Source organism: Glycine max, chromosome 12, assembly GCF_000004515.6.
Source record: "Glycine max cultivar Williams 82 chromosome 12, Glycine_max_v4.0, whole genome shotgun sequence".
Lineage (NCBI taxonomy): Eukaryota > Viridiplantae > Streptophyta > Magnoliopsida > Fabales > Fabaceae > Glycine > Glycine max.
This window is the reverse complement of record NC_038248.2, coordinates 4,216,886-4,243,608: the sequence shown is the minus strand read 5'-3', so window position 1 is coordinate 4,243,608 and position 26,723 is coordinate 4,216,886. Positions and strand designations below refer to the sequence as shown.

The 26,723-nt window shown below is 29.8% G+C and overlaps 3 protein-coding genes and 1 pseudogene across 3 annotated transcripts; 2 read left to right on the top strand and 2 right to left on the bottom strand.

The window, feature by feature from the left end:
* Positions 1 to 740: 740 nt before the first annotated feature.
* Positions 741 to 2,887, bottom strand: LOC100306505 (uncharacterized). Its single transcript, NM_001249086.2, has 4 exons — positions 2,557 to 2,887; positions 2,332 to 2,441; positions 2,105 to 2,223; positions 741 to 1,265 (listed from the first exon to the last, which is right to left on the bottom strand). Exons 1-4 carry the CDS (start codon positions 2,729 to 2,731, stop codon positions 1,175 to 1,177), a joined length of 495 nt encoding a protein of 164 aa, NP_001236015.1. The 5' UTR covers positions 2,732 to 2,887; the 3' UTR covers positions 741 to 1,174.
* Positions 2,888 to 9,877: 6,990 nt separating this feature from the next.
* LOC100808099 (uncharacterized) lies at positions 9,878 to 12,819 on the top strand. Its single transcript, XM_006592116.3, has 5 exons — positions 9,878 to 10,441; positions 10,584 to 10,853; positions 11,029 to 11,293; positions 11,657 to 11,773; positions 12,466 to 12,819. Exons 1-5 carry the CDS (start codon positions 10,187 to 10,189, stop codon positions 12,576 to 12,578), a joined length of 1,020 nt encoding a protein of 339 aa, XP_006592179.1. The 5' UTR covers positions 9,878 to 10,186; the 3' UTR covers positions 12,579 to 12,819.
* Positions 12,820 to 15,544: 2,725 nt separating this feature from the next.
* LOC102659592 (UDP-glucose iridoid glucosyltransferase-like) lies at positions 15,545 to 17,927 on the top strand (annotated as a pseudogene).
* A 2,276-nt stretch (positions 17,928 to 20,203) lies between these two features.
* LOC100305751 (putative heat shock protein) lies at positions 20,204 to 20,972 on the bottom strand. The gene has a single exon (NM_001249279.3). It carries the CDS (start codon positions 20,900 to 20,902, stop codon positions 20,486 to 20,488), a length of 417 nt encoding a protein of 138 aa, NP_001236208.1. The 5' UTR covers positions 20,903 to 20,972; the 3' UTR covers positions 20,204 to 20,485.
* Positions 20,973 to 26,723: the final 5,751 nt, after the last annotated feature.

The following is a 26,723-nucleotide window of genomic DNA, read 5'->3' as shown; positions in this document are numbered from 1 at the left end:
CATGTCAAAATTTTTATTAGAGTCGTAGATCCCAAATGATTTTCGTGTTCAAACTTATACGTGGATTAATTAATATTGTTGTTATAACACAAGCAGGGATGATAACTTCTCACAAAATCATCGCTTGACAAAGAAAAATCCAATTGCACTCATCAGTGCAGCAATCAATTCTTAACGGGATTAATAGTTTATATAATCAGGCAGCTTGTTCGTAATACACCATGGCAGAGGCGCCTTTCTAACTAAAACGGGATTTGTCAAATTAAGAGATGATTTGGAGAAGATGAAATCGTGAAGAGAATCTGAAAAAGAGAAATTAGTGGGTAAAAAAAGAGAAACGTGGAAAAGTGAAAAGGGGTAATTTTCATTTTCAAAATTAAAACAAAAATAAGTGAAATGAAAATTACTTGGTAGTGCTTTATTTTTTACTGTTGTAAAATAAAGGATAAATGGTTTTTTAGTCCGAGTGAAAAGGTGTTGATTGCTAATATATACCTTTTAATTTTTTTTGAGTGGGTATGTTGGCAACCCCTTTAAATAATTATTATTCAAGACGTTTGTAGTGTGATTGGACAATAACATTTGCGACAATTGTAGTGTGATTTTATTCCTTCGTGTGTTTCTTTGCATTTGTTCTTTAATATACCTGCCATCAAAGAGTAAGTAGGTAATCTTTGGTTAGGCTTTCAGACCACTTTGTACGCCCCAAAAAAGCAATTGTCGTAGAGGTAGGTAGTAACAACAGAATGACCATGTTTAAATTGAATGACAAACATAGGGATGGATTTGTTGTTAAAGAAAGCCACCCAAAACTAAACATCCACACAAACAAGTCATAGAATAGCCCGAAAGCAAAAGATTGATAAGAGTATATGACGCAGTAAAGACTGAGAATCAAAGTATCAAACATTTCACACCACCACATCATGTGCACTAGTAAGTTTGAAATAGATCCAGCACAAAGCTTATTTATAAGCACAATTTTGTGATTATAACCAAGCACTTAAAAGAGACTCCGAAAATATACATTATGCTTGCCGAATCCTTAATCATCATGTGTGTTCATAAACCCAATTAAGCATCTGTAAGAAGTAAGAACGGAGGGAAAAGCAGTCTGGTCTCTGATGAAGATAAAAACAACCGATTACAAAGGCCAACCAAATTCAGTAGCATATCAGTTAGTAGAAGGGGCAGAGTCTTTCACAATCGTTATAGGGCAACTCGCATTTGTGGTGACATAATTAGTCACACTCCCCAGCAATACCCTACAATCAAGCAATTAAAATAAATAAATAATAAATCAACTAATCAACACTGTTGATTGATGCAACTTGATAATTTGCAAGTATCTGTCATTTTCTAATTGGAAAATTATACATGGACATGACATGCTAGATAACACCCAGAGAAAGAAAAGAGCAAAGTGAAGATATGATAAGTAATATAATATGATAAAAGAAGGGGGTAGGTGTTAGTGTGGAGTGTATTTGATATTATGGTGTTCAGACATAATTACCCATTAACATGTTAAAAATTTATGTAACTTTATTGTTTTATTTGATTTTTTTTTAAAATTAGAGAATGCTTATCAAAGATAAAAATTGTATCGAGAAATCTAATCAAGTCCCTCATCTTCGAAGGGGATTCAAAACTCAAGACTATCACTAGAACCAAAGTTCAAGTTAAGATGCATTTGACATGAGACAAAGCATAGATACAGTCTCTTTAAGTGTTTCCAGAATTGTTCTCTAATAAAAAATTAAAGTCACGCATCAGTGATCTATACAAAAGAAAAAAATACATTAAAGGTCAACATAAGATTTTAAAGATAAAATTTCAATCCTAATAGAAAATCAACAGAAAATGTACATAAGGAACTACTGCATCTAATTACATTCTAAGTGTTGTTATTTGAAAATCTAATTTAAAAAATTATTGTTAGTTCACACAATTTTATTTTGATGCATGTACTTATCTCTAGATCTAACTTAGTTGATTGAGCAGTAAGTATTGTAAGTCCCCTATAATGTCTGCAATTTCCACGGATGAAAATAAATAAATAAAGAAGACTAGAGGACTAAAAGATTAAAAGGAAAAGAAAGACCTCTGTATGGCGCCCAATCCTCTGCTACCCATGACCAAAGAGTCAAGCTTTAAATCCCCAACAGCTTCCACAATTTTCTCTCTTGCATCCCCCCAGTATAGCTTTGCCACCACAGTCACCTATATTCAAGGAAAATTCAGTCAAACTCAACATGCAACAAAAACAACATTAACTAAATCAAAACATGAAAAACCAATCCAAGAAACAACACACAATAAGGTAAGAACCTGTTTCTCCCTAGAAGCGGTGTCAAGCAAGTCCAACACCTCAGCATCAGTATCCACCTCATAGTGATGCATCACCTCCTTCTCACGAAACTCCGACAACGGAATCAGAGCTTCACCCAGATCACAGCGTAATCAGAAATCAGAGATCCAAATTCCACAACATAATAAAGACAACAACAAAAAAAGGATTTTGATGATAAGGGTAGAGTTAAAAAAGGAGCTTACGTGAACCAGTGGTGGACCAGAGAAGATTTCGGAATTCACTTCCTCCGGAAGGCTTGATGTGGACGATGTAGAGTATGTCACCGTTGCGGAGAAGATTGTCAATAGCCCATTTGAGAGCGATTTTGCTTCCTTTGGAAAAGTCCAAGGCAACCCCAATATTCCTATCACTGCTCATCGCTTCACTTTCGCCAAATCCTGGGTTCTGAATAACTCACTCACTCACTGTTCACCTTCGAGCTTTGGAATGGTAGGGTTGATTGTTAGGTGAGGGTTCACTGTTCGGAGTAAGACACTAAGAATCCAATTTGTGATAACGTTTCTTCTTTTTGTCGGTCTTCCGCGTGTCAAATGTCAAACATTAATGTTTTGATAAAAATGTTGTTTTTATATAATAAATAAATATTTGTAATATATATAATTTATATTTTAAATTGATAATAATAATTTTGTAAAAAAAATTGCTATTAAACTATACTTTAGAGATAGAAATTAATATAAATTATTTGGCATAAATAGAGATTTTTTTACTAATTAAGAGAGTATTGTGTGAAATAAATCTATAAAAAGATCAAACAAATAATATTATAGATGTTTAATGGAGACTCAGTTTAAAGAAAATTAGAATTTCCCTATCTAAGTTTTATATTTTAATTTATAAATGTGTGTATTCTTTTATTAAAAAATATTAAATCTTGATTAGTGCTAACAAGTCATGCAAAAGGTTATTTTATTTTTAAAATTAATAATAACCATTTTTTGTTTATCTCAAAATAATTAAAATTTAAAATATTAGATTTGTAACTGAAAATTGATCTTTATGAAAATCTTAATGGGCGTTTGGTTGGAGAAAAAGATTCCTTTCCCAAAAATTTTAGGTTGAAAAACTTAGTTTGTTATATTTGGTATCAATTTTTTAAAAACAACATTACTAGAAAACCATGTTTTTCCAAAGTATTTTTTAATCCGTTTCTCACAAAAAAATTTCCAAGAGAGGTGAGAATATTATTATTCCAAATAATTTTTCTTTTACTATAGTTAACTCATCATCTTACTCTTTAATAAAAATTTTAATATGTTAAAAATATTATGTAACTGTGATTCCTATAAAATTTATCTTAAAATTTCAATAATTAACTAAATAAATTTTATTTATTCACATAAAATACAATTTTTAGGATTCATCATTTTTAGGAACTCGCTAAGTTATTATTTTAAGAACTTTTAAGATTCACTTTTTTTTACATTAAATTGAATTATTTTCTTTTTCTGTAATGTTAGATGCACAAATTTAAATAAAATAAAACTACAAATTTATGCAGAAAAATGTTTTTTCATATTGGACATGTAACGGAATTCCTAATCACTTCTGATCAGACTTATTAAACAAAATCATTTGTTAATTAATAGAATATTGAAATCAATGTATGGGTAAATATTTTTTAAAATATTTTTATAAAATAAATTTTAAATGTATATTTTAAAAAAAATAGTAAGAATTTTTGATATTTTTTTATTTAAATTAGTAAAAAAAAAATATCATATACTAATAATTTTCATGATTATGTATGATGATTGTAAAATTATGTTTAATTAGAAGATACTATAAAAATTATATTTTTTTATTTTTGAAAGTCATAATTGTCTTAAAATTATTTTGTATGCAAATAATTATGCATAAATTATTATGTGTGCAAATAAGTGTGAGACAAACTCATAAACAACAAATAGTGGAGGACACCAAAGAAGATTATTATTAGGAATTAATAAAGATATATATTCAAAAGACTTAAATATAATTTTAGTCCTCTTATATTGCTCAATCCGTAATTTTGATTACTCTATCTTAAAATAGAAACATTTGCTCTATCTATTTTGAAAAATTATGTGATTTTAGTTATTTATTTTAAAATAGAGATATTTGGTCTCTTATTTTAGTAAATTTATAATTTGTCAAATTCACAATTTTGCCTATAACTTTTGTTTATTTTGATATAGTTGGACCTTAAATCTAACATATTCATTTAAAGTATCATCAAAAAGTGATTTAAATAATTATAATTTAAAAAATAAAACATAAAGAAAATTAAATTTTTAAAAAAATATGAGAACCAAAATAAAGGGACCAAATATTTCTATTTTAAAATAAAAAACTAAAATTACGGATTAAACAAAATAGATAGATCAAAATTACATTTAAATCTATTCAAAATTGTTTATAAAATATTTGTAGCAATTTCATATTCATTACTAATAATTATTTTTTTTATATTACTTGCATCCGTTAATGATCAATTAGTTTAACAATAATAATAATACCTATGCAGTAAAAGAATATAATATGTATAATTATCATAAATCATTATTAATCATTTTCATTGTTATAGTTAAAAATTTTAAAAAATCTGATTGCAATTAATTATTATATTTACATAATATTTATTATATAATTTAAAATAAATTCTCTTTAAAAAAAATCTAATAAATTTATTGTTTGGAGCTTTTGAGAATGTCATGTGCAAATATATTTTTTTTGAAAAAAAAGTTATATGTATTATTATTGATAGATGTCATATTATATTGGTACTTTAGTGACTTAACAGTGCCTAATTGCTACTTGTCTGGCGTGGGTACAGACTACAGAGAGCGTAGCTGAGGGAAGGGAGGTTGGGTGGCTGCGTTGAGACTTAACTAACGGATATTCGTTTAGATTACTCATTTTATATCAATTGTGGAGTTTATATGCAGATATCCACCAGCACAAATTTTTCTGCCATCTCCCATCCCTATTAATAACTAACTTTTACGCTTAAAACTTAAATGTAATGTTCCTGAGAGTGAAAAACTACTTTCCTATTTTTCTCTAGTGGCTACTTGGGCCTATGTTAAAAGAGAGTCATTAGTGGCTAATGTCTATAGGCTTTCAATTAATAGTAGATGGCTCACGGCCCAAATAAAGGCAACAAAGAGATTTAAGAACTTCCTTTTTTTTAGCTACTTTTAATTTAAAGTAAATGATCATTTTCCTTTTTGAATACGTAGAACATTGATAAATTTATTTTTTAAAAGATAAAAATTTAAATTTTAGTTTTGAAAGTAAAAAAAGTACACTAAATTTATGTATCTGTTAACTTTCATCCGTTACTGTTTATGAAAGAACATATGTGAGACATCCAAGAACGAATTTACTAACGTTCTACTTATACAAGGACGAAAATTATTATTTATTCAAAATATAATTTAATTTTTATCTTTTTCTTTTTTTAATCGTTACAAACATAATATTACAATAAACACTTAAAAAAACACAAAAAAAATAAGCATAAGTTATAATAAAGATAATATCCATAAATAAGTATAATATTTTTGTTGAAATTTTTATTGTGACAACATTATGTAGTGACAAAATCAAGTTAGGTTTCATTTTTTTTGTAAGAATTAACTTAATGACTATGTATTTTTGTTTGGGTCTCATATTTTGGGTAAGGTATTGTCATATTAAAAATTTCACGGCAATAGACATATCATGCTTATTAATCAATATTATGCTTATTATTATGTTTGTTTTAACTTATGTTTATTTTTTATTTTTTAAGTACTTATTGTAGTGTTATGTTTACAACAATTAAAAAAGGAGAAATGTAAAGATTAAATTATATTTTGGGTAAATAGTCATTTTCGTCCCTAAATGTGTAAAGCGTTGACAAATTTGTTTATGAATGTGTCACGTAGGCTTTTTTATTAATGAAAATTAACGGATGAATAATTTTATCGCATTTTTTTACTTTTGGAGACTAAAATTTAAATTTTTATCTTTTAAAGATAAATTTATTAGTATTTTACATGTGCAGTGACAAAAATGATTATTTATTGCTTAGTTTAATAGTGTTATCTCTACGTGTTTAGTTTCATCATTCAAGGAATTATATTATAGAACAGTAGAAAAAATGTTTTCTGAAATTTAAATTCTAGAACTACGTAAAAATTGTGTCGGAATTAAAATTTCAGAAGTCATTCATGACAAAGCTAGGAATGAAGATCGGTTGCTACTCACGCAACACCCATTTTGGTTAGTTTCTTTGTGTGAAGCAGAGTTGTAGGTCGATTCCAACAGAGACACAAACGTCAAAGTTGCTGATGTGTTAACGTGTTCTCAACGGATAAATTTCAATTTTCAATAAATTGATGTTAAAACTTAAAAAAAAAGAAGCATTCTTTTCACTAGTTTTGGAAGAAATACCTAAAACTTTTAATTTTGATCTGTTTTTTTTTTGGAACATTGATTTAATCATTGATGATTTTATGTCTTTAAAGGAAGTCAATAGTAACACTTTAAGGCTGCGTTTAAAAAGATATTTTAGTTGATTTTTAATTTTTTTATTAACTAAAAATCTTGTTTAATGTTATATATATACACTATATATTCAAATTCATTATTATTATTTGGTGGAGTTCAGTAGAATGTTAGTAGTAAAATACAATCTTTCCAATTAATTAGAATTCTGGCGTCAAAACTCAACAACTCCCATGGGCCATGGTGCTTTATTCGACTTTCTCTGGGTGATTTTGTCATCCATCACGCTTTACGTATTGTTCTAAATATTCCATACGGGCGAAAGTGAAATATATAATTATATGGCATCGTTGTAATTTACTAGTAATAACAAGGTGTACATCCTCTCTGAATGACCAGAACAAACACCGTTTTGTTTACTCCAATATTTGTTTTTGGACGTACGCTTAAGTAATAAAGTTTACCATTATTAATTCATGCCGAAACATTGGAAGAATAGCTCATTATTCATGCGTGTGATGAACTCTAAGATAGAAGGCACTATAAGTCTTCCTTTTCGGCCATAGTCCATAGAGTCAGACCGTTTCACTTCAGCTCAACGTTCGAGTTTCATTTTTTTTGTCTCCAACGTGACAAACATCCTTGTATTCACACCAACACTTGTTTTTCTCGTAACTATTAAATCGCAAATACCACTATAAAAATACTATTATACTATTTTGTTTTTTGTTTTTTGTTTTTCTTCCCGTATATATAGATTTTCTAGGGTTTAAGGGACCTATCCAAAACAACATGTGAATGTATATTCTGTCCCATCTTTTAGGACTAATATGTATTTAGATCGAATTGTTTTACAGCATTGTGACACAAAGAAGTTAAAATATGTGTGAACTTCAATCGACTCAGAGTTGACCAGAAGATATGTAAGGACAATTTTAATAAGACTTGGAAATTTAAATGCAAGTGATACTTGTCAGCCATTAGCGTTTACTAGCTAGTAATTGCCAAATGTTAACGACTTACCGGTTCTTGCATTTCTTGACTTGAGTGCTCCCGGCGAGTGTGACCCACGGGATTGCGGTGTGGACTCTTGAAAAATACTGGCTTGTTGTTTCTACCCTAATTTCACAGTTGGTTTGTTTCAAGTGCAGAAATGGAGTCATGAAAACCTTTCTTTGAGAATGTGAAATATGTGAATGATTGACCGGTTATACAATAATCTTCAATATAAGTCAGTTATAGAATTCATATTATTCAACTAATTCCAGCCATTTCAGTATAGGATAAAAATGATTATAGTCATTTAAGTATTTTTCATATAATTATTTTATTCAAATTAAAGTTTTATCTTGACAACGTGTAATAAAAAGGCAACAAAGATTGACTTCAATTATTGAAGTAAAAGTTCAATTTCGATTAGGAAAAAAAACATAAGTATTTAAAATGTCATTCTAAATTTTGTCCTTTAATATGTCAAAAGCGTGATATATACATGTTCAAAACTATTTTTTAATTACCTGTTTCTTAAGTTAAGTTATTGGATAAGTTTTTGAATAATTTTAATCCTTGAAAATGTGAAACAATAACAAATTAGTTTTTGAAAGATGAAAAATTTAAATTTATTTTTTAAATTTAAAAAAATACAACAGATTAATACTGTGCATAAAATAATTTATAAACTTTAAAATTTATGTGAAATTGATTCTTAAATATTATATAATTTAATGATAAAATAATCTTATAAATTTAATTACAGAATTAATTTACTTTTTATATATTTGAAGACTAAATTTTAATTTTTACCTTTTAAAAATTAATTTAATATCGTCTCACACTTCTATGAACCGTATTTAAAAAAAAATCAGTAAAGGCTGCATAAAAAACGGTAAGTATCTAGATGTGATTGCGATTAATATGAGAAGCTATTCATTGATTATACTCCACTGTCACATTCTTTTTTATTTATTTATTGGAATGTTCTTTTAATTTGTTTGACAAAAGGGAAATTTTTTTACACTATCACCCTTACATCTGCAATTAAATGATTCAGTTATTTTTAAGTACAAATTCAACTTAAAAAGTTTACACTAGTTAACACAATTACACCTTCGATTAAATGATTCAATTATTTTTTAAATGCGAATTCATGAGTCCCCGTTATGTGAATTGGTCCCAAACATGTTCCTAGTCCATATCCTCGCGTTTATAAGAAGAGAATCCATGGAAAGGAAATGGAGAAGAAGCTTTTGGACATTTATTAATTGGGATCTTAATTATTAGCATGCTCCATAAATCCAAAGTTAAGGAGTAAAATATCATTTATTAATCACTAACACCCACCACATCGTAGGCGTACGTACGTGTTCGCCCTAATCTCTTGTAAATAGATTAATAAGTCAACAACCAGCTTTGATTTTATTTTTTGTAATTATTCATAGCAGGGCATTTTAGTGTTGAAGTAGAAGTGGTTGCAGTTTCAAGAGAAGGCCACAAATGGAAGATAAGAGGCACAGCTCCAACTAATAAAAGCCGACCTTTGAGCCTCAAATGGCTCCGATCAGAACCCCCAACAGCCACTGGACCCACCCCTTCACCACCGTGTCCTAATACCAGTCATTCTTGGCCTTTAACCCAAGAAGATCATACTCGGTAAATAATTGAATTTCTTTGTCATTAGCTCTATTTCCTGATCGTGTGTATATAAGACTTTTTTTTTCCCTTTCCAAATCACATGTATTTTTTTGGAGGTAATTTTGAGAATGGTAAAATTATTATAAACCTCAATTTTTTTTAATATTTAACACAGTTAAATAATATAAAGAATTTAAAACTATTAATTAAACTAAATAATTTCACATTAATTAACCCACCCCTTAACTGATATATACAAGACTTTGCTAGATGAAGAAAAAATCTAATAGACTTTGCTACAATAAGAAGAAAAAAATCTATTTTAATTATCTCTATGTGGAAAAAAGAATTAGTGTATAATTATCATTGGAAGGATATTTTGGTTGACACCAAAAAAAACCTAAGACCCCTCTCAATTTGCCCTTCCCGTGTTCCAAATCCCAAACACTGGTGTTTTCTCCCCTCCTTAAAAAGCTGTCGCTTGCTAACTTCCTTAAAACACCACCTTTTTAAAACCTTCTTAGTGCCATATGGGGGGCGCACAAAACACACACAACACTATCACACTCTGCTTCCCTTATCAAAGTAATCATTGAATCCCCTCCAGCCAGAGACAACCATACTCGCAACTCATTAAAGCCCCACCTTACCTATCTGATCATTATCCTCCAAGAAAATTATAACCACAACACCACCTTTATCATATTCATGGCTATTAACTCATCGATACCTTTTCAGCATCAGTTCCTCCATGACGAACGGGGCGAACATATTCTTCCACCAATACCAATACCATCACGTGACCCCAATCACACCAACTGCAACAACAACAACAACAACATTAGCGGACATGATTTAAAGCCACCGGAGCTGCTCATTCCCGTCCCAAATATGCCTCACTTCATGCCTCAAGACAACACCAAATTCGATTCCTCAAGCATTGGTTCTGACCATCTGGAATCGGTAATAATAAACTTGTTTTTTCTTCTATGGTCTATTTGTCAGCGTGTCAAAATTTAAAACTTCTTTTTTTTTTTTTATTCCCTCAGTTTCTAGCTATGGCATAATCAAGTTTTTTTTCTCCTATTTCTTTCTTCTGCTGAAGCTATGGGATTCAGTTAGTTCGCCCCAGTCAACGCTCTCGTCAACTTTGATCTCAATTCAGGGTAGTTCTGAAGATTCTTCTCAGGAACCATCGCCTAATAGCTATGACTTTTGTTGGAACAGCACCTACGATGTGGTGGAGATGTTAGAGAAGATGAAGCTTGACGAAAGGGACAGTTCCAAATACAATCCTGGTTATGGGAATCACAGGTTGGAGATCTCAAACGTTGGAGCCTGCTCTCTCCTTCATGAACAAATTCAAGCAATTCAAGTGAGATAACAGTAACAGTTGACACCCTTTCTGTATTTTTATTTTTGGTTAAAGCCATAAACTTTTATAGATGAAGAAATTAATAACTTGGATAAACAAGTTAATTTTTTTCATGGCATATTAATAAATTTCATTCCAACAACATAGTGTTCACTAGTTTGTTTCCTCGTTATAGTTGTCTCGGGTCAGGCAAGAGCAGATTCTGTCTGAGAAGCATAAACTAACTGCATACAGAGGAAAAAATCATGGGCAGATATCACAGCAATTTCAGAAGAAAGTTAAAGGGATTGATGATGGGTGTGATAAAGGATGGAGGACTCGTCCACCGTGGCACAATCGTTCACACCAGCAAGCTGGTTCAAGAGGCAAGTCTTGTGGAACTGGTGTTTTCTTGCCATGTGGCAGAACAAGTGCACCGTTGGAGTCACGTAAGAGACCAGGTAGTGTTTCGGTCGCTTTAAGAATTTGGCGCTGCTTCATCATTTCCTATAATTGTTTGTTCGCTGGTCGTCGACTTAGGTGACTCCTGACGTGGAATCTCAACCATACCATAGTTAATATACGAATTAACTAGTTTTCAACTCTGTTTTGAGAGCTTCATTTAACGAAATCTTCTTCACTGTTAATTTGAAATGGAATTGTTTCTAATCCATCTTCTATGTGGTTAATTCACCTGTTCCTTTTGGCTAAAGCAAAAAGTCAATCATGAAAGATATTTAAATTTAAATAAATAAACAGCATCTGTTGGTTGAACATCTTTCACCGAAATTAATGTTTTGTTTCATTGTCTGTGATTTGAAAAGATAAAGGATGCTCCACAGTTCTTATACCAGCTAGAGTAGTACAGGCTTTGCAACTCCACTTTGAGCAAATGGCTGCCACGTCTGGGCCCAAACCTGGTGGCTTCCCTCCCCTACATGGTACTTAATTATCAACATGCACTCTTCTTGTGGACAAAAACATGAACTAGTATACTATTTGGCTTTAATCAACTGTGCTATTAAATATGTTTCAACAACCAGCCAATAATATTTATCTCAAAAACTATAAGGTGATATTAATGGATAATATATATATATATATATATATATATATATATATATATATATATATATAATTATTCAATCACAAATTATTATTTAAGTTTATTTTCATTGAAAGTCTTCTGAGGAAAGTGGAAAAAAGATTAGGATGTCAGACTTTGTTTTCGAAAATTGGTTTAGTTTCCACATTAAAATCCAAAAATTGAGATGTCACACTCATTGACTAGGTAAATGGAATATGCATATTACTGTCTCGGACACATGCTCAAGATGATGACAACTTAAGGCTCTTATTTTAAGGATTCTTGCAATTTTTTTAAAAAAATTTAAAAATTTTATTAACTTCATTTTGGTGAACTTTTTAACATATAAAAGTTGTGTATTATTTTTTTTTGGTTAAATTTATAAATTTAAGAAATTTTTTATCAATGAATTATTCATAAAATACATTTCCATTATTTATTGTTTATGGGTTTTTTTTTAGTTTTTCTCTGGATCCAAAAATGTCGGAGAGGGTCCTGAACATGCATACGTCTGATTGAGTTTCTATGTTATTGTTATGTTTGCAGATGTTTTAGTGAGTAACAGGGATGGCATGTATTCATTACAAAAGCGCCAATCACGCTACAAACCGGCACATATCCAGAATGAGATGATTCTGCCTCAAGAATGGACCTATTGAAATCGCTGTGCAAACCTTAGAGGGGTCTCATTTTAGTTTTAACACATTCATGATATATAAGTTGTCTTGGCAATTTCTGCCAGAACAGGAGAAAGAAAAAAAAAAAGGTTGTAGAGGAATAAATAAACCCAACTCCCAATTCATATTTCAGACTGGGTCAATATATGGGGAATTCTTTTACATAGATTGAATGTCGAGTCAATAATGATATTATGGATTACAAATATAGTCTTAATTGTTTTGTGCTTTGCTTCTCCCTTTTTGGGAATAAGTCTAATAGTCTATATAGTTCTCAACGATCGAGGATCATACAGAAAAATAATAATAAAATCTTGTATAGAAGCGGACCAACTAATATTCTCAATAATGTGGGCTTAATCTCTTCATATAACTAGAAAATTTCAGCTCTTTTAGTTTAGTGATGAGTAATTGAGTATTGACCGTCTTGTCCAAGGAAGTCTTTTAAAATCCTTTCTAACAGGTCAGCTCAAATTATGACATGTTTGTTCTCTCTTGTTTTGTTCAACTCTTCTTGCAGTTCTATTTTATAGCCGTAAAGCGCGTAATGCATACGTGTTCCATAACTCGCTAGAAGATAAAGAACAAGAGGGTTAGGAGCAATTCTGTTGGTTTCTCAAATAAAAGAATTTTGAATAGTATCTAATAAACAACTTCATCAATGATCATCCTTAACAATATTCTAGAAAATGTAAAACAAGTCAACCCAATATGACAATAAGAATAACATTAATCAGAATATATAGTTTTTGGTATGCACGACGGAAGGAAGAGAAATAAAAGAAGGGAATTTTATTTTAACAGATATTTGTAATATTATTATAACCATTATTTCAACAATAATTCACAAATAGTAGCAAAGTAGACATAGTTAGGATCAGTCGCTGTACAAATACAATGAGTTCTGGTCCCTCACAAGTCACAAGGAATTAATCAGATTCTTTATTTGTTATCAAGGCTTGTCCATGAATGGCGGAAAAAAAAAGGGTCGCTTCATTTAGCCACACCCCTGACTTGGTTACTTCTACATCAATAGTGACATGCATGGTCGTTTGTTATAGATTTTTTACATGTAAAAGGATAATTGCTTTTAAATTTTAAATTAAATCAAACGATTCAACTATTGGCCTTCCAAAAAAAAATCAAATGAATCAATTATTTGGTTGATCATTATAAAAATGTGTTATATATATATATATATATATATATATATATATATATATATATATATATATATATATATATATATATATATATATATATATATATATATATATATATATATATATATATATATATATATATATATATATATATTATAGTTGATATATAGGGAGAAGTCAAAATAATTTTAATTAGTTTTAATAATCTATTTAAATTATACAGTTGATATTTTGTAACAAAAGAAAAAACAATTGATATTTACTTCTATGAAATTCTCATCTCTTACAAGATGTAATCGCTACTTTTCTAGGATGATATTAATATGTACTTGTTCGAATATATTTTTTTTATTATTACATGATTTATTTTATATTTAAAAATCAATCACAATTTAAATTCTGAATCACTTAAAATCACTATTACTTGCAAACATTGTTTATTTAGGCCCGAAACTTATGCTATGCGTATCTGCAATTATGATAAACGCCAAACTTTTGTTAGTTAGTGAAAAATATATACTCGTATTTTTGTAATTATATATGAGGTTTTTATTCCTACAACTCACATAGTCAGAAAATAGGTCTGTGTCTGTCCTTTAAGCAGGTCGATAAGAATTTAATTCTTAGCCAACTATGTGAAAAATTTATTAAAAAAGACAAATTTCATTTCTTTTATCTCAACCCTTTAAAAGAATTGAGCAATGTTATACTGCACGAAATTGTTTGTCTTGCAAAAATTTTTTTTAAAAAAAATACTGTATGAAATAATTTGTGCACGAAAAGTACGAAAAGATTTATACCGTTTGATTTGAAGGCGATCGTGTTTGTTCTCTATCAGCATGAGTTGAAAGCTCTATGACCAGTTAAGGTTAGAGAAATCTTCGTGATCATATATATTCTGAACAACATTATGAAATTAACAAAAGTAAGGAAACACACTATAATTTATTAAAATCGTATTGGAATCACCCTAATCAAGGTATAATTATGAAGTGCAAAAGAGCCACATGGAGCACCAGAGCAGCGAGTTCATGTTCCTGACATGAAAATCATATTAAGATTGAGGTACAAAATTAACTATAGGTTTATTATACGGGTATGTTATAAAGTACTCAAATGCCAATGGAACAATTAATTTGTTTTCACACCTCTCTCACGAAACACATGGTCAAGTATTGGATAAAATTGGGACACTAAAAATATTCATGTGACCAGAACTTCAATGTTGAGTGCAACTTGTAACTAAATCAGCTATAGAATGAAAATGACTAATGATGGTACTCGTACCCATCTAGATAGTAACAACAAATCAACTTTCTATTAAGTAGTTGGTATAAATAATTTGACACTTGAATCTCTTGATGGTATTGAATCACAACTAAATGCATCACTTTATTCTGAAATGAATGAATCTGATGGAAAAAAATTAGGTAGATGTAAAATAAAAATCTCAAACATCTCCTAATTTAAAAAATAAAATAAAATTTGGGCAAATAATTTTAATGACCGAAGGATATGAGTTTTCAGTGTCGTGCGCCTTGATAGCATAGGCTCGTAGAAAGCAAGGCAATTAGGTGTTGCGTGTGAAAGCCTCGTTAGAATTCGTAATTAATATTGGCAAAGTCGTTGATTACAAGTCAATAGAGACATAGAAGTGATAGAACAGAAAATCTTCATTATGTGAAAGATGCATGCACCTGGCTGGCACTAATTAAAGAATTGAAATTCGTTTATATATAACCCATGTGATCTTTCACGCTAATTTCATAGACATGGTAGCACAAAACTCTTGTCTAAGTCAAGAGATTGATGGAAACTCAAAGGCACCGCTTGGTTCTAATACCACCACCATTTCAAGGACACTTAACTCCAATGCTTCAGCTAGCCACCATCCTTCATTCAATAGCAGGGTTCTCCATAACCATAGCACATGCCCATTTCAATTCCCCCGATCCTTCTAATCACCCTAACTTTTGTTTTCTACCCTTGTTCTATGTTTTATCTGATACCCACATCTCCTCCAAGAATGTTGTGGATATTACTGCAACCTTAAATACCATGCACGCGTGTATCTCCAATTAAAGAGTCATTAGTTGGTCAGATTGAGAGAGCAATTACAAACCATGAAAAGATTGCTTGCGTCATCTACGATGGATTAATGTATTCCATCGATTCGGTGGCAAGAGAACTACAACTACCCAGCATAGTCCTCAGAACCACCAGTGCTACTAATTTGCTCACTTATCATGCGTTTGTTCAGCGACAAAGCAAAGGTTTCCTTCCCTCGCAAGGTATTATTAATTTATCATTGTTATAACTTTGCCAAATGAATTTGAATAATGATTTATATTTTCTATAGCTGATTAATGATAATTACAAATCAAAACTTTTCTAAAATCTAATATACAGATAAAATATAAAATGTCGTAAAAATATATTAATAATATTTATTTATATTTCATGATATTTTTTAAATACCACCAAAAGTTTTTACCAACATTTTTTTGAAGTGTTAAAAAAAATATTACTAAAAATCACATAGTGTTATATAATATTATAGAGTAAAATTGCTTTTAGAATTTAAAATGTAATAAGGTTTTCAATTTAGTAAATTCTATGTCAAAAATCAATTATATTTATTAAAAAAATTCACTTTTCTCCAAATGATTCCAAAATTTAAAATGTAATAAGGTTTTCATCAAAGATTCTAACCAACTTTTTTGTTTTGTCATAATCATGGATTTAATTAGTCAAGATTGATTCAAGAGTAAAACAAGTAAAACTTATTATTTAGGCCATCAATAAAAATTTATTTACTATTAGTATTTTATAAAATAAAAACATACCTCATAAATTGACAAAAAAATCACATACATTAATAAAAAGGTCAAACATATTTGAAGTAATTTTAAAAATAAATAAAAATTAAATTTCACTTATCGTTGGGCAGTAACCAACCAAGCACTAATAACACATTGGATGCAGATTTTATGTCGTTGGACTTGGTGCCAGAACTTGAACCGCTCCGATTCAAAGACCTACCAATGTTCAATTCCGGTGTTATGCAGCAGCAAATAGCCAAAACAATTGCAGTAAAACCTTCTCTGGGTGTTATCTGCAACACAGTGGATTGTCTTGAAGAGGAATCCTTGCATCGTCTACACCGGATGTACGAAGTGAGTTTCTTCCCCATAGGCCCTCTACGCGTGATTGCCGAAGAATATTCCTCCTATAGTTGCTTTTTGGATGAAGATTATAGCTGCATAGGTTGGCTCAACAACCAACAAAGAAAATCTGTGTTGTATGTGAGTTTGGGAAGAGAAAGAGCTAACTGAAGTGGCTTGTGGCTTAGCCAATAGCAAACAGAATTTCCTTTGGGTTATTAGAACTGGGACAATTAATAATGATGTTTCAGAATGGCTAAAATCATTGCCTAAAGATGTTAGAGTGGCAACAGAAGAAAGGGGTTACATTGTGAAGTGGGCACCCCAGGGTGAGGTGTTGGCACACCAAGCTGTGGGAGGGTTTTGGAGCCATTGTGGTTGGAATTCTACGTTGGAGAGTTTGTGTGAGGGAGTGCCAATTATGTGCCAACCTCATTTTGGGGATCAGAGGGTGAATGCTAGGTTGTTGAGCCATGCTTGGAAGGTGGGTATTGAGTGGTCCTATGTCATGGAAAGGGATGAAATAGAAGAGGCAGTGAGAAGACTAATGGTGAATCAAGAAGGGATGGAGATGAGGCAGAGAGCATTGAAATTGAAGAATGAGATTAGGTTAGCTGTGAAAGGTGCTTCTTCCTATGATGCCTTGAATAGGTTGGTAAAGAGCATCTTATCAGCGAATCTCTAATTTCACAGCAAAAAAAAAAAAAATGAAAAAAGAAATATTTGGATTGTGATATATAGTTTTACTATATGTAAAATCACCAGGAGTAGCTAGGAAGTAGCAGCTTGTAAAACTTATGAAATATTTAAGGGGGAAAAAACTAGAGTTTGTTAATTTTGTGGTTAATGTAGGTGGCATCCTGGCTTTGACTAGTGTAGTCTTATACTGTCTTAGGAGTCTCTTTCGTCTTAACAGTTCTATGTTCACTATAGTATATTGGAGTTAGAAGTCGTAAGCATGTGGCAAGACCGCAAGAGGATGTAGTGTAACTGAGCAAAATCGAATCTTGGATATTAATTAATACTAAGTTTGGATAAGATTTTTTCACGCTTTGTCCTTATCAAATAACATTATTTATACTTTTTTAAATAGCATTTGTTAATGCATGATTGTCAATAGAAAAAATAATTATATTGGTAATAGTTCCATTCGACTCAAACGTGACTATTCCAGAGAAAGATGTATGTTATGGTCTAGATAATTTATTTTTTTTCTATTAAAATATGAATGTGATAGAAATAAAGTAGTGAAAAAACAAGTTTGAAGAATTATTTAATAAAAAATAATAAAAGAAAAGAAAAAAAAAACTAAGCTATTATCTGGTTACTCTTTTTTAAAAATAAAATCTGAAAATGTAAATAAAAACACGTTTGGTTTGAAAACATCTTTAAAAAGATTTTCTAAAAAAGGGATAAATTTTTGAAATAAGAAATTATTCAACTTTTTTAAAGTGAACAACTCATTTTAAAAGATAAAATAACAAATTATCAATCAATATTGGATACATATGTATAATAAATCATAAATATATTAAAATATTAAGTATCAATTTTCTAGTTAACAAATAAAATTATTTTATCTTTCCTTTAGAAGAGTGAAATCCAAGGGAGATGTTGATGTTCTGGGTTTTGTTTCAAGTGACTTGAAAATAGAAACAATTGAAAATACGTTCTACATGTGTAACATTAAAAAAAAAAACACGTACTCCTTCCTTTCCTTAATTTTAGATATTTTAACATTTAAATTTTATTCTAAAACTATTAATGTTTTATAAATTCAAAACTAAATTCATAAAAAAAATCAATTATAAGAGTACTCAAGCATTGAATTTTTATTACTATCCAAGTTAGGCATCACTATACAAGCAAATAACTAACCACCTAACAATCAGAATGCCCACATTATGTATAGTTTATAAACTTTCACTATCCAAATATTGATGGCTAATGATGGTTTCGACAACATGATTAAATAAAAGTATGTTAGTCTAAAAATGTACGGATTAATAATTTTTTAATAAATGTACATTAACCTTAAATATTTATAATTTTTGAACAAAAGGAAGTAAATAATATTTTATAAATGCTTTTACTTTATTACACTTAACTATTTTACGAGTTTTATACTATAAGTTCAATAGAGACAAAACACAAGAACAATCAATAGACCAATCAATCAAACCACATTAACTTTCTATTTCCTTTTCAATTACTTATTTTGAAACCTATGATTCATCCCTGCAAATGAATTACGGATTAAGAAATATTTAATGAAACTAAAAATTATTATATTTTAGACTAAAATGTCTTTATTTAATATTTAAATCTTTGATATTATTTAGACTTTGAAATTTCAAAACATCAATTGTTGTGGAAGAAAAAATAATTTTTTTTAACTATAACAATACGACTTCTACGAATGTTCATACTGGACTTAAAACGCACTTAACTACTTTGACCGCTAATTCTACTATCTTCTTAGTGATATCTCGAAGTACATAAAACGTACTTAACTATTGATTCTACTATCTTCCTAGTGTGATCTCAAAGTACTTGAGGTGCTTCTGTTGCCTATAGTGTAAATCCTATAGTGGATCAATTCTAACGAGCCCTTTCAAACAAGTCCTTTTTGTAATCCACTCTAGATGAGAAGTAGGTAGTGGTTAATTTGCAATTGGAGACATAAATCCTATAATATTAATAACAACAAACTGCCCTTGAAGAAAGTTAAGGTTAAAAAATATAGAATAATTGTATTTGTATTTCACTTGTATAGAATGCTTTTTACACAAACGAGAGAAATAAGAAAAAAAATGAAGAAAATTAACAAGTGTATAAATTGCTCAAAAAAATTTATATGAATAGTATGATATTTACCAAAATATAAGAGATTATTTCTCCACAAGCAACACCATTATGGCAAAAGATTATTAGGTGGTGGTCCGATACCATGTGATCCCAATTAATAAATTGAAAAATATGGTTATAAGTCACATCGGCACAGCTCCAACAATGTCTACAAAGAGTCTATTCTTCCCAATAGGTTCTTGCATTGGTTCCATCAAGAAGTTCATGGTAGCATTTGCATGTGAGTTGCATTAGCCTCAATGAAGAAGAGAAATAGCAAAAGCACTGGGGGCTTAGGATTGCCACTGCCAGAGCGAATTTAAACAAGCCGTTGGGGAAAAGGGGTCTCTGGAACCAATCACTAAAGTTGAAACTCAACCCTGAATAATAGTAAAAGCTGATACGACTAAGGAGGGAAGCTCATGGTTGATAAAAATAGTCACGAGTCACAATCGTAAATCTACCCGGCTACGTTAATTTAATAAGCTTTGCAATGTTAAGTAGTAGTATGTACAAGTCTACACATTTAGCAAGAGTAATTCATCCACTCTAAAACATACAGATACATATATAATACTAGAACACAGTTCCATCGCACACATAACATAATATAATACTAGAACACAGTTCCATCGGACACATACATAGACACGACAGCGTCTTTTGTTTTGTTTAGAGTGAACAACTTGGAAGAGACAGAGTTTGCTAACTGGGTTCAGTCGGTGCCTTCAATCTCAACGACCCTGACATTCCTATTAGAAGTGGGTTGATGAAACTTGGGAACAGTGACAAGGAGAATCCCGTGACGCATGTTGGTTTTGAGTTGTTCGAGGTTACCGTTGTCGGGGATCTTAAACCTCGTCAGGAAGTTACCACTCTCCACGCTGACCTGGAGCACCCTCTGGTCTTGTAGCTCAACCAGCACGTCCTCGTTTGTGAAGCCAGGAAGCACGACCTTCCACACGTGGGCTCTGGGAGTCTCCCTCCAGTCCACACGTGTGTTAACCACCGATGAGCCGAATCCGAATTCGAAGCCGGGGAAGAAGCTGGAGATGGAAGGAGGGAGAGGAAAATCGATGAATTGATCCCAAGAGTCCTGGGAGTGACCTTGGTTGATTGGAACAATTGACATCCTTCACCAGATTCTCTAGCAGCACACCGGAACAACAAGGACCTTTACCTTTCTCAATCTTCTCCGAATTATTGATCCCTCTTTCATCCCACAAACGGATAAGTATAATGTTCTTGGATTGGGCCTACAAAACAACGTCTTCAATGGGCTAGTGGATCCAGGAACTGTTTGATTTTATTGAAAGAAACTCAACCGGCTCACCTAATCCGCGGATTAGACGAGTTTTAGTACCTACTTAAAAATATAATAATATTAACTAATGAAAACAAAATTTTAATATTGTTCAACTATGATTAATGTTTGGATGATTGGATTTTATTCTAAAACTAAGGTTTTTTTTAAATATTTTTGAATGTTTGAATGGATATTTTAATTATAATATTAAATCCTTGTATGGTTATTTGAGATATTTATCGATTAGTTGTGTTTGTATTTCAATCATTTTAAAATGTAGTTTTTGGTCTCAAGTTATTTTCTTGAGAAAAGAATTAAGATGATTAAAAATGATTAATGAATTTTATTTGAATGATTAAGATTAAAAATATAAATTTACACAATATTTTAAAGAATTTTTTGGCTATTAAAGAATTACCTTTTAGTTTTTTTTTTTAGAGGCAGAAACTACCTTCTAGTCTTCATCATCTTTTTTTGTGTGTGGTGGTTTTCAACATCTATATTTAATTATTTGGTCAGTTTTTATTGTTCATGCGTTCATATGAAAAATATGTTTCCTTATTACCTAAACCGAGTGCAAAAATATGTAACTAAGTTGATATGCAAATAAAATTCTTTAAATTCTCTTTGCTCTTGTAGGGGTAGTGTAGGGATGGGGATTAAGCAAGGTACAAGCATGCACGATATAGCTAGGAGACTCGATCGGTTGTTACATCACATGCCTATTCTTGATTTACTTTGCGGTGAAAAGCTACTACTATTTTTACCTTTTTGTGTTAATCTGCATTAATAACATGACATTTCTTCCGTTCTTCCCTTTCAAACCAAGAGAAAGAGATCATAAGTATCACACATGCGTGTGTACGTTTCTTTCCAGACTCTGATTGGTGAAATGAAACCCAAGCCAATACCTGGCTATTGCTGCTACTGCATCAGCATCAGCCAGCCATCAGGGATCAGAAAACTTGCCAGGTTTTCCCCTCATAAATATAGTGCTAAGTGAATAAATGCAGTATTATATATACGCATTAAATAAAACTATTTTTGTGTAACTTGGATTTTATAGCAAAATTTAGAGTGTAATTTCTATAAATTATCAGTGTAAAAATATTTGATGTAATTATATATTCAAGATTTAACTCAATATTCTGGTTAAGCCGAAAAAACTTTACATTAGATGATCTAAATGTTTGATGGTAATAATTTGTGATTTTATATTAACGTTATATTTACTATTAAAAAAGTTTTCAATACAATAACAGAGAATCCGTTAGTAGTTTTATTTTATGTTCCTAGTGTTTTTCTTTTTCACCATCGGCAACACGTGGGTTTGGGTTTGGGTTTGATAGAAAAAAAAAATAGAGATCGATCCTCATCCGAAAGCAGAGAATTTTTGTTCAGAGCTATGTTGGAGATTTCCCTGGCAAATCCGAGAGTGTGTATCCTGAGTGTCTGGGCTGAAATCTTGGGAAATTTTATATAAAACACTCAATCATACAAAACTTTGCTTGCGTGTAAAAAAATGTTAGTTTTGTTACTTGTCATAAAGTTTTGGTGTAATCTATTAGTAGATGAGTAAAAAAATGTGTGTTTGTAAGGCAGGGAGGTCCTATGTGCACTGTGCGAATGGCAAATAGGGCCAGCTTGCAGGGTCAGTGTACTTGAGGATATAGTGAGGGATTGAGAGCTGGAAAGGTTGATGAAGAAAAGACCCTTTTATTGGAGATTTTCCTTAACCATGTAGGACGTGTCTTCCCAATGAGGTTCATTATTAGGGGAAGTGTTAAGAAGAAAATCAAGGACCCTTCGTGTCAAGTGTCCATCCACTTATGAAGCATGATACAAACAATTGTCATGTCCACCCGCGAATCTCCACAGTGCATGCCATTTCTAGATAAAGAAAAAGCACAATGACTTTTCTTGAGTTATTAATAATTACTCCTTGTAGTATTGACCAACTTTTATTAGTTACTTCTTTCTTTTGATTTCTCAAATATAAGAAAAAATAATTAAGAATGTTAATCATTATGAAATTATATCAGTTTCAATTAAAAAAAATTAAACTTACCTTTTATTTGTTGGAATTTTGCATAAAAATAAAAAAAAAGTCATTAAAATTAACATAACTAACATCTTAATAACATCTTAATTACATGAAGAATATTTTTAAGATAATATCATTAAATAAAGTAAAGTCAGTTGTTTTTTTATATTCAAGACCAAGAAAATAGGGTTTTCTCTCTCTTATATTTGAGTACATGTGATGGAAATGGTAGTAATTAATTTTTTGTGTTGCTATTGTTGTTTACTAATTAAGGAATAAGTTTATGTTAATTTCATTAAATAATTTAGACACGTTATATATTCAAATAAATGTATGCTATTAATTTGCACAATACAGTTTGTTATTATCGTAGCTTACAATTGAATGTTTGTGGTAGTTGCTCTTGCTTTTGTGGTGTAATTGATTGATCATGATGGAATTTTTTTCAACAGCCAGCAATTTGATCTGTACGTTATGATTTTGGAATGGAGATTATCTTTTTCTTTTCCCTGGTTGGTATCTATTGGTTTGTAACACAATAGTAACTAACTTGGTATAAGATTTTTAACATAAAAAGAATCGAGCAATCCTCTCTTGAAAAAATTATTGTGTTATTATTAATCATCATTTATTTAATTATTTTATTGTTTTCATTTTCTTTTGTTAATTATTACCTTAAGGATAATGGTTAATGTTTGTTATGGTTAAAATCACGGTCAATGAATTAAAAAGAAAAATTATTAAAAAAAAGCTTGTTAATAATTGCTTTGTTGAATTTGAATCTTTTTAGACTAACGATTAGTAAAACCATTTTTGCTTATCAGTATGAATATTACATACCTTTTTTTGTTGTTGTTGTTGTTGAATTGAATATTACATAGCTTTTTTAAAGTTGTAACAAATGATAATAAAAAAAAAACTAAAACTCTTAAAGTGAAAAATAATTGTCTCCTTATATTTTTTATCCGACAGCTTTAAAGAAAATATGTGCTTTCATTTATTTGGCGTTTTAAATTCTTAAGATAATATTAATTATTATATTTATTGATTATATCTTTATAAAAAAGAGAGAAAATAATTAATGTATTAAAATAACGAATATATAAAAGATATGTTAAAACTTTTAAGTGATTTTAACATAAATGAATATATTATTTGTATTTTTTTAATTTATATATTGTAACTTTAGAATTTAGATGATAAATAAATAAAAGTGAGCCAGTAAAATAGATAGTTAGTGAGTAGTAGTAGCTGTCAATAAATCCTCTATATATCAGTCACAGTAGGTTCAATTTTGTCATCTTTTAATTAACAAAAGTTGTTATTAGTTATTTATAACTTTGAGAAGAAAAAAAAAGAAAAGAAAGATAAGGCATAATAAGTAATTGATTTTTTGTTGATGGTGTAATGTAATATAAAAAATTATTAATTAAATATTTTAAAAAATTTATTATCAAAATATAATCTTTAATTAATCATCCTTCCAACTACGAAGAGTCAACGGTCAAATCCGCGAACACGAAGCAAAAGAAAATTACTGGGGCTCTTCTATCTCATTGGAGACACGAAACTTTCGTTTTCTTTGTGAATTTATAAATTATTAAAAAAAAAAAAACAAAGAAACCAGAGTTTTATAAGTTATGGTCAAATCAAATTCGGTTCCAAGATTGGTCGCACATGCTTAGAAACATCAAAGTCTCGAATGAACAGAATGTTCACGAGTATTTAATATTATTATTTTTTTCTACACCACATGCATTACTAAAAAATTCTTTAACTTTCACATGACTAGTAATAAATCAAGGAGGATACTTAAGTCACTAATTAAAAAATTAAAAAATAATGTTATTAGTATAACACTATCAGAATCTTAATATAATTTTATTTATTTTTTCATTTATTACTTTCTTTACCTATATTTTTTTTGGTGTATATTAACCTATATTTTTAAAACACTCGAAATAGTTTTTATTTACTGCAACAGTATCAAATAGTTAATTAACATTATTAGTTGAAGCTTTCAAGGTACATAGCTCATTGATAATTTGAGACTTAAAATATTTCTCAGTTAAACGTGCGTGATTCATTAATTTAAAAAATTATTAGTCGCTTCATTACTGTTACATCTGGTCTTTTTATAAGAATTGTTTGAAAAGTTTGCTTTCATATTTTTACAAGATCTGATTCAAATTGTTTATTACTATTATTGTTTTGATAAAAATGTCGTTAACTACTTAACCATTTTTTCTTGTCAATGAAAAAAAAAATATGATACATTAAATATTGGACTCTTTTATGAAAAAAGAGAAAGACCACCTACCAACAAAATATTATTTAAATAGGGATGCCTTAATTGTTTAATGAAAAAAAAGAGAGAATAAAATTAGAATAATTTTTGAAAGCATATTATGAATTGTTAATAAATATAATGTCACTAATTAAATTAATGAAATTTCTCAATCCTTGTGATACTGTGTAAGACAGAACTATGTTGAAAGGGACTCCAGAATTATTAAGCCACTCATAAATGCAACAAACTGTGCCTACAACTTGAGCATGATAACATGTAATGGGTTTTGCTACTTATGTTTTTACTTTGAGGGTGACCCTTTACATACAAGCCTCATGATAGAGATTATGTTTAATGGATTAATTGATATTGATTTTCTGTGTATGTAGGTCCACTCACAATTAGGAGATGAATATAAGGGCGCTAATATTGTGACTATTCAATGCAGATAACAATAAAAAGATAAAATCAAACTAGTAATAATAGTAATAGATGAAAAACAAAGTTATGAAGCGGGCACAATATGGCAAAGGGACTTATTTCTTGTTTCTATTTTGTATTTCCCCACAAAATGTCTATAATTAAATCAACAAAAAATTACTATCATTTTTTGATTTGGAAATCAAGGAAAGAGATATTTCTGCACGCTTGGTTAGTTACAACTTGGAACCCAGAAAGCGCTGCATTTGTTAAATAATTAGAAGGGTACTCTCTTAAGATATATTTTTTTTAAATTAAGAAAGTTATATCGTCATATATTTAACAAATTAAAATTTTTGTTCTTCAATTATACTATCTTTGCCCTTTATATATATGATTAATTTAATTATTAGTATTAAATTTATTGAGACTTGTCATTTTATTCTTTTCACATAACTTAATTAATTAACGTGTGATAGTCATATTCTTTGAACCAAAGGTAATGAGACTCAGATATGAGTAAATTTTAATTACTTTAATCCTATTTAATAATATTATTTTAAAAATATCTTTTAACTAATAGTAATATTAATTTTAATGACTTGTTTTTATTCTTATACCAATTTGTTTATATTTAGGTTTGGAGTAGTAATTCATAGCATTTATTGTCAGTTGGCTGGAAAAAATATAAGCTCATTAATAGTATTTTAGTTTGAAAAAATTAATGCACCAAACAATTTAAATAAATCTTATAAAAAAGGATAAAAAAGACTTTTAACGAGAATTTTTTTGGTACAGTCCTTTTTTTAGTACAACTTTTGAAAAGAGTCTTACATATAAGTTGTAGTAATACTTTTACTTAAAAATGTAATGTTATATTATCTTCTAAATTT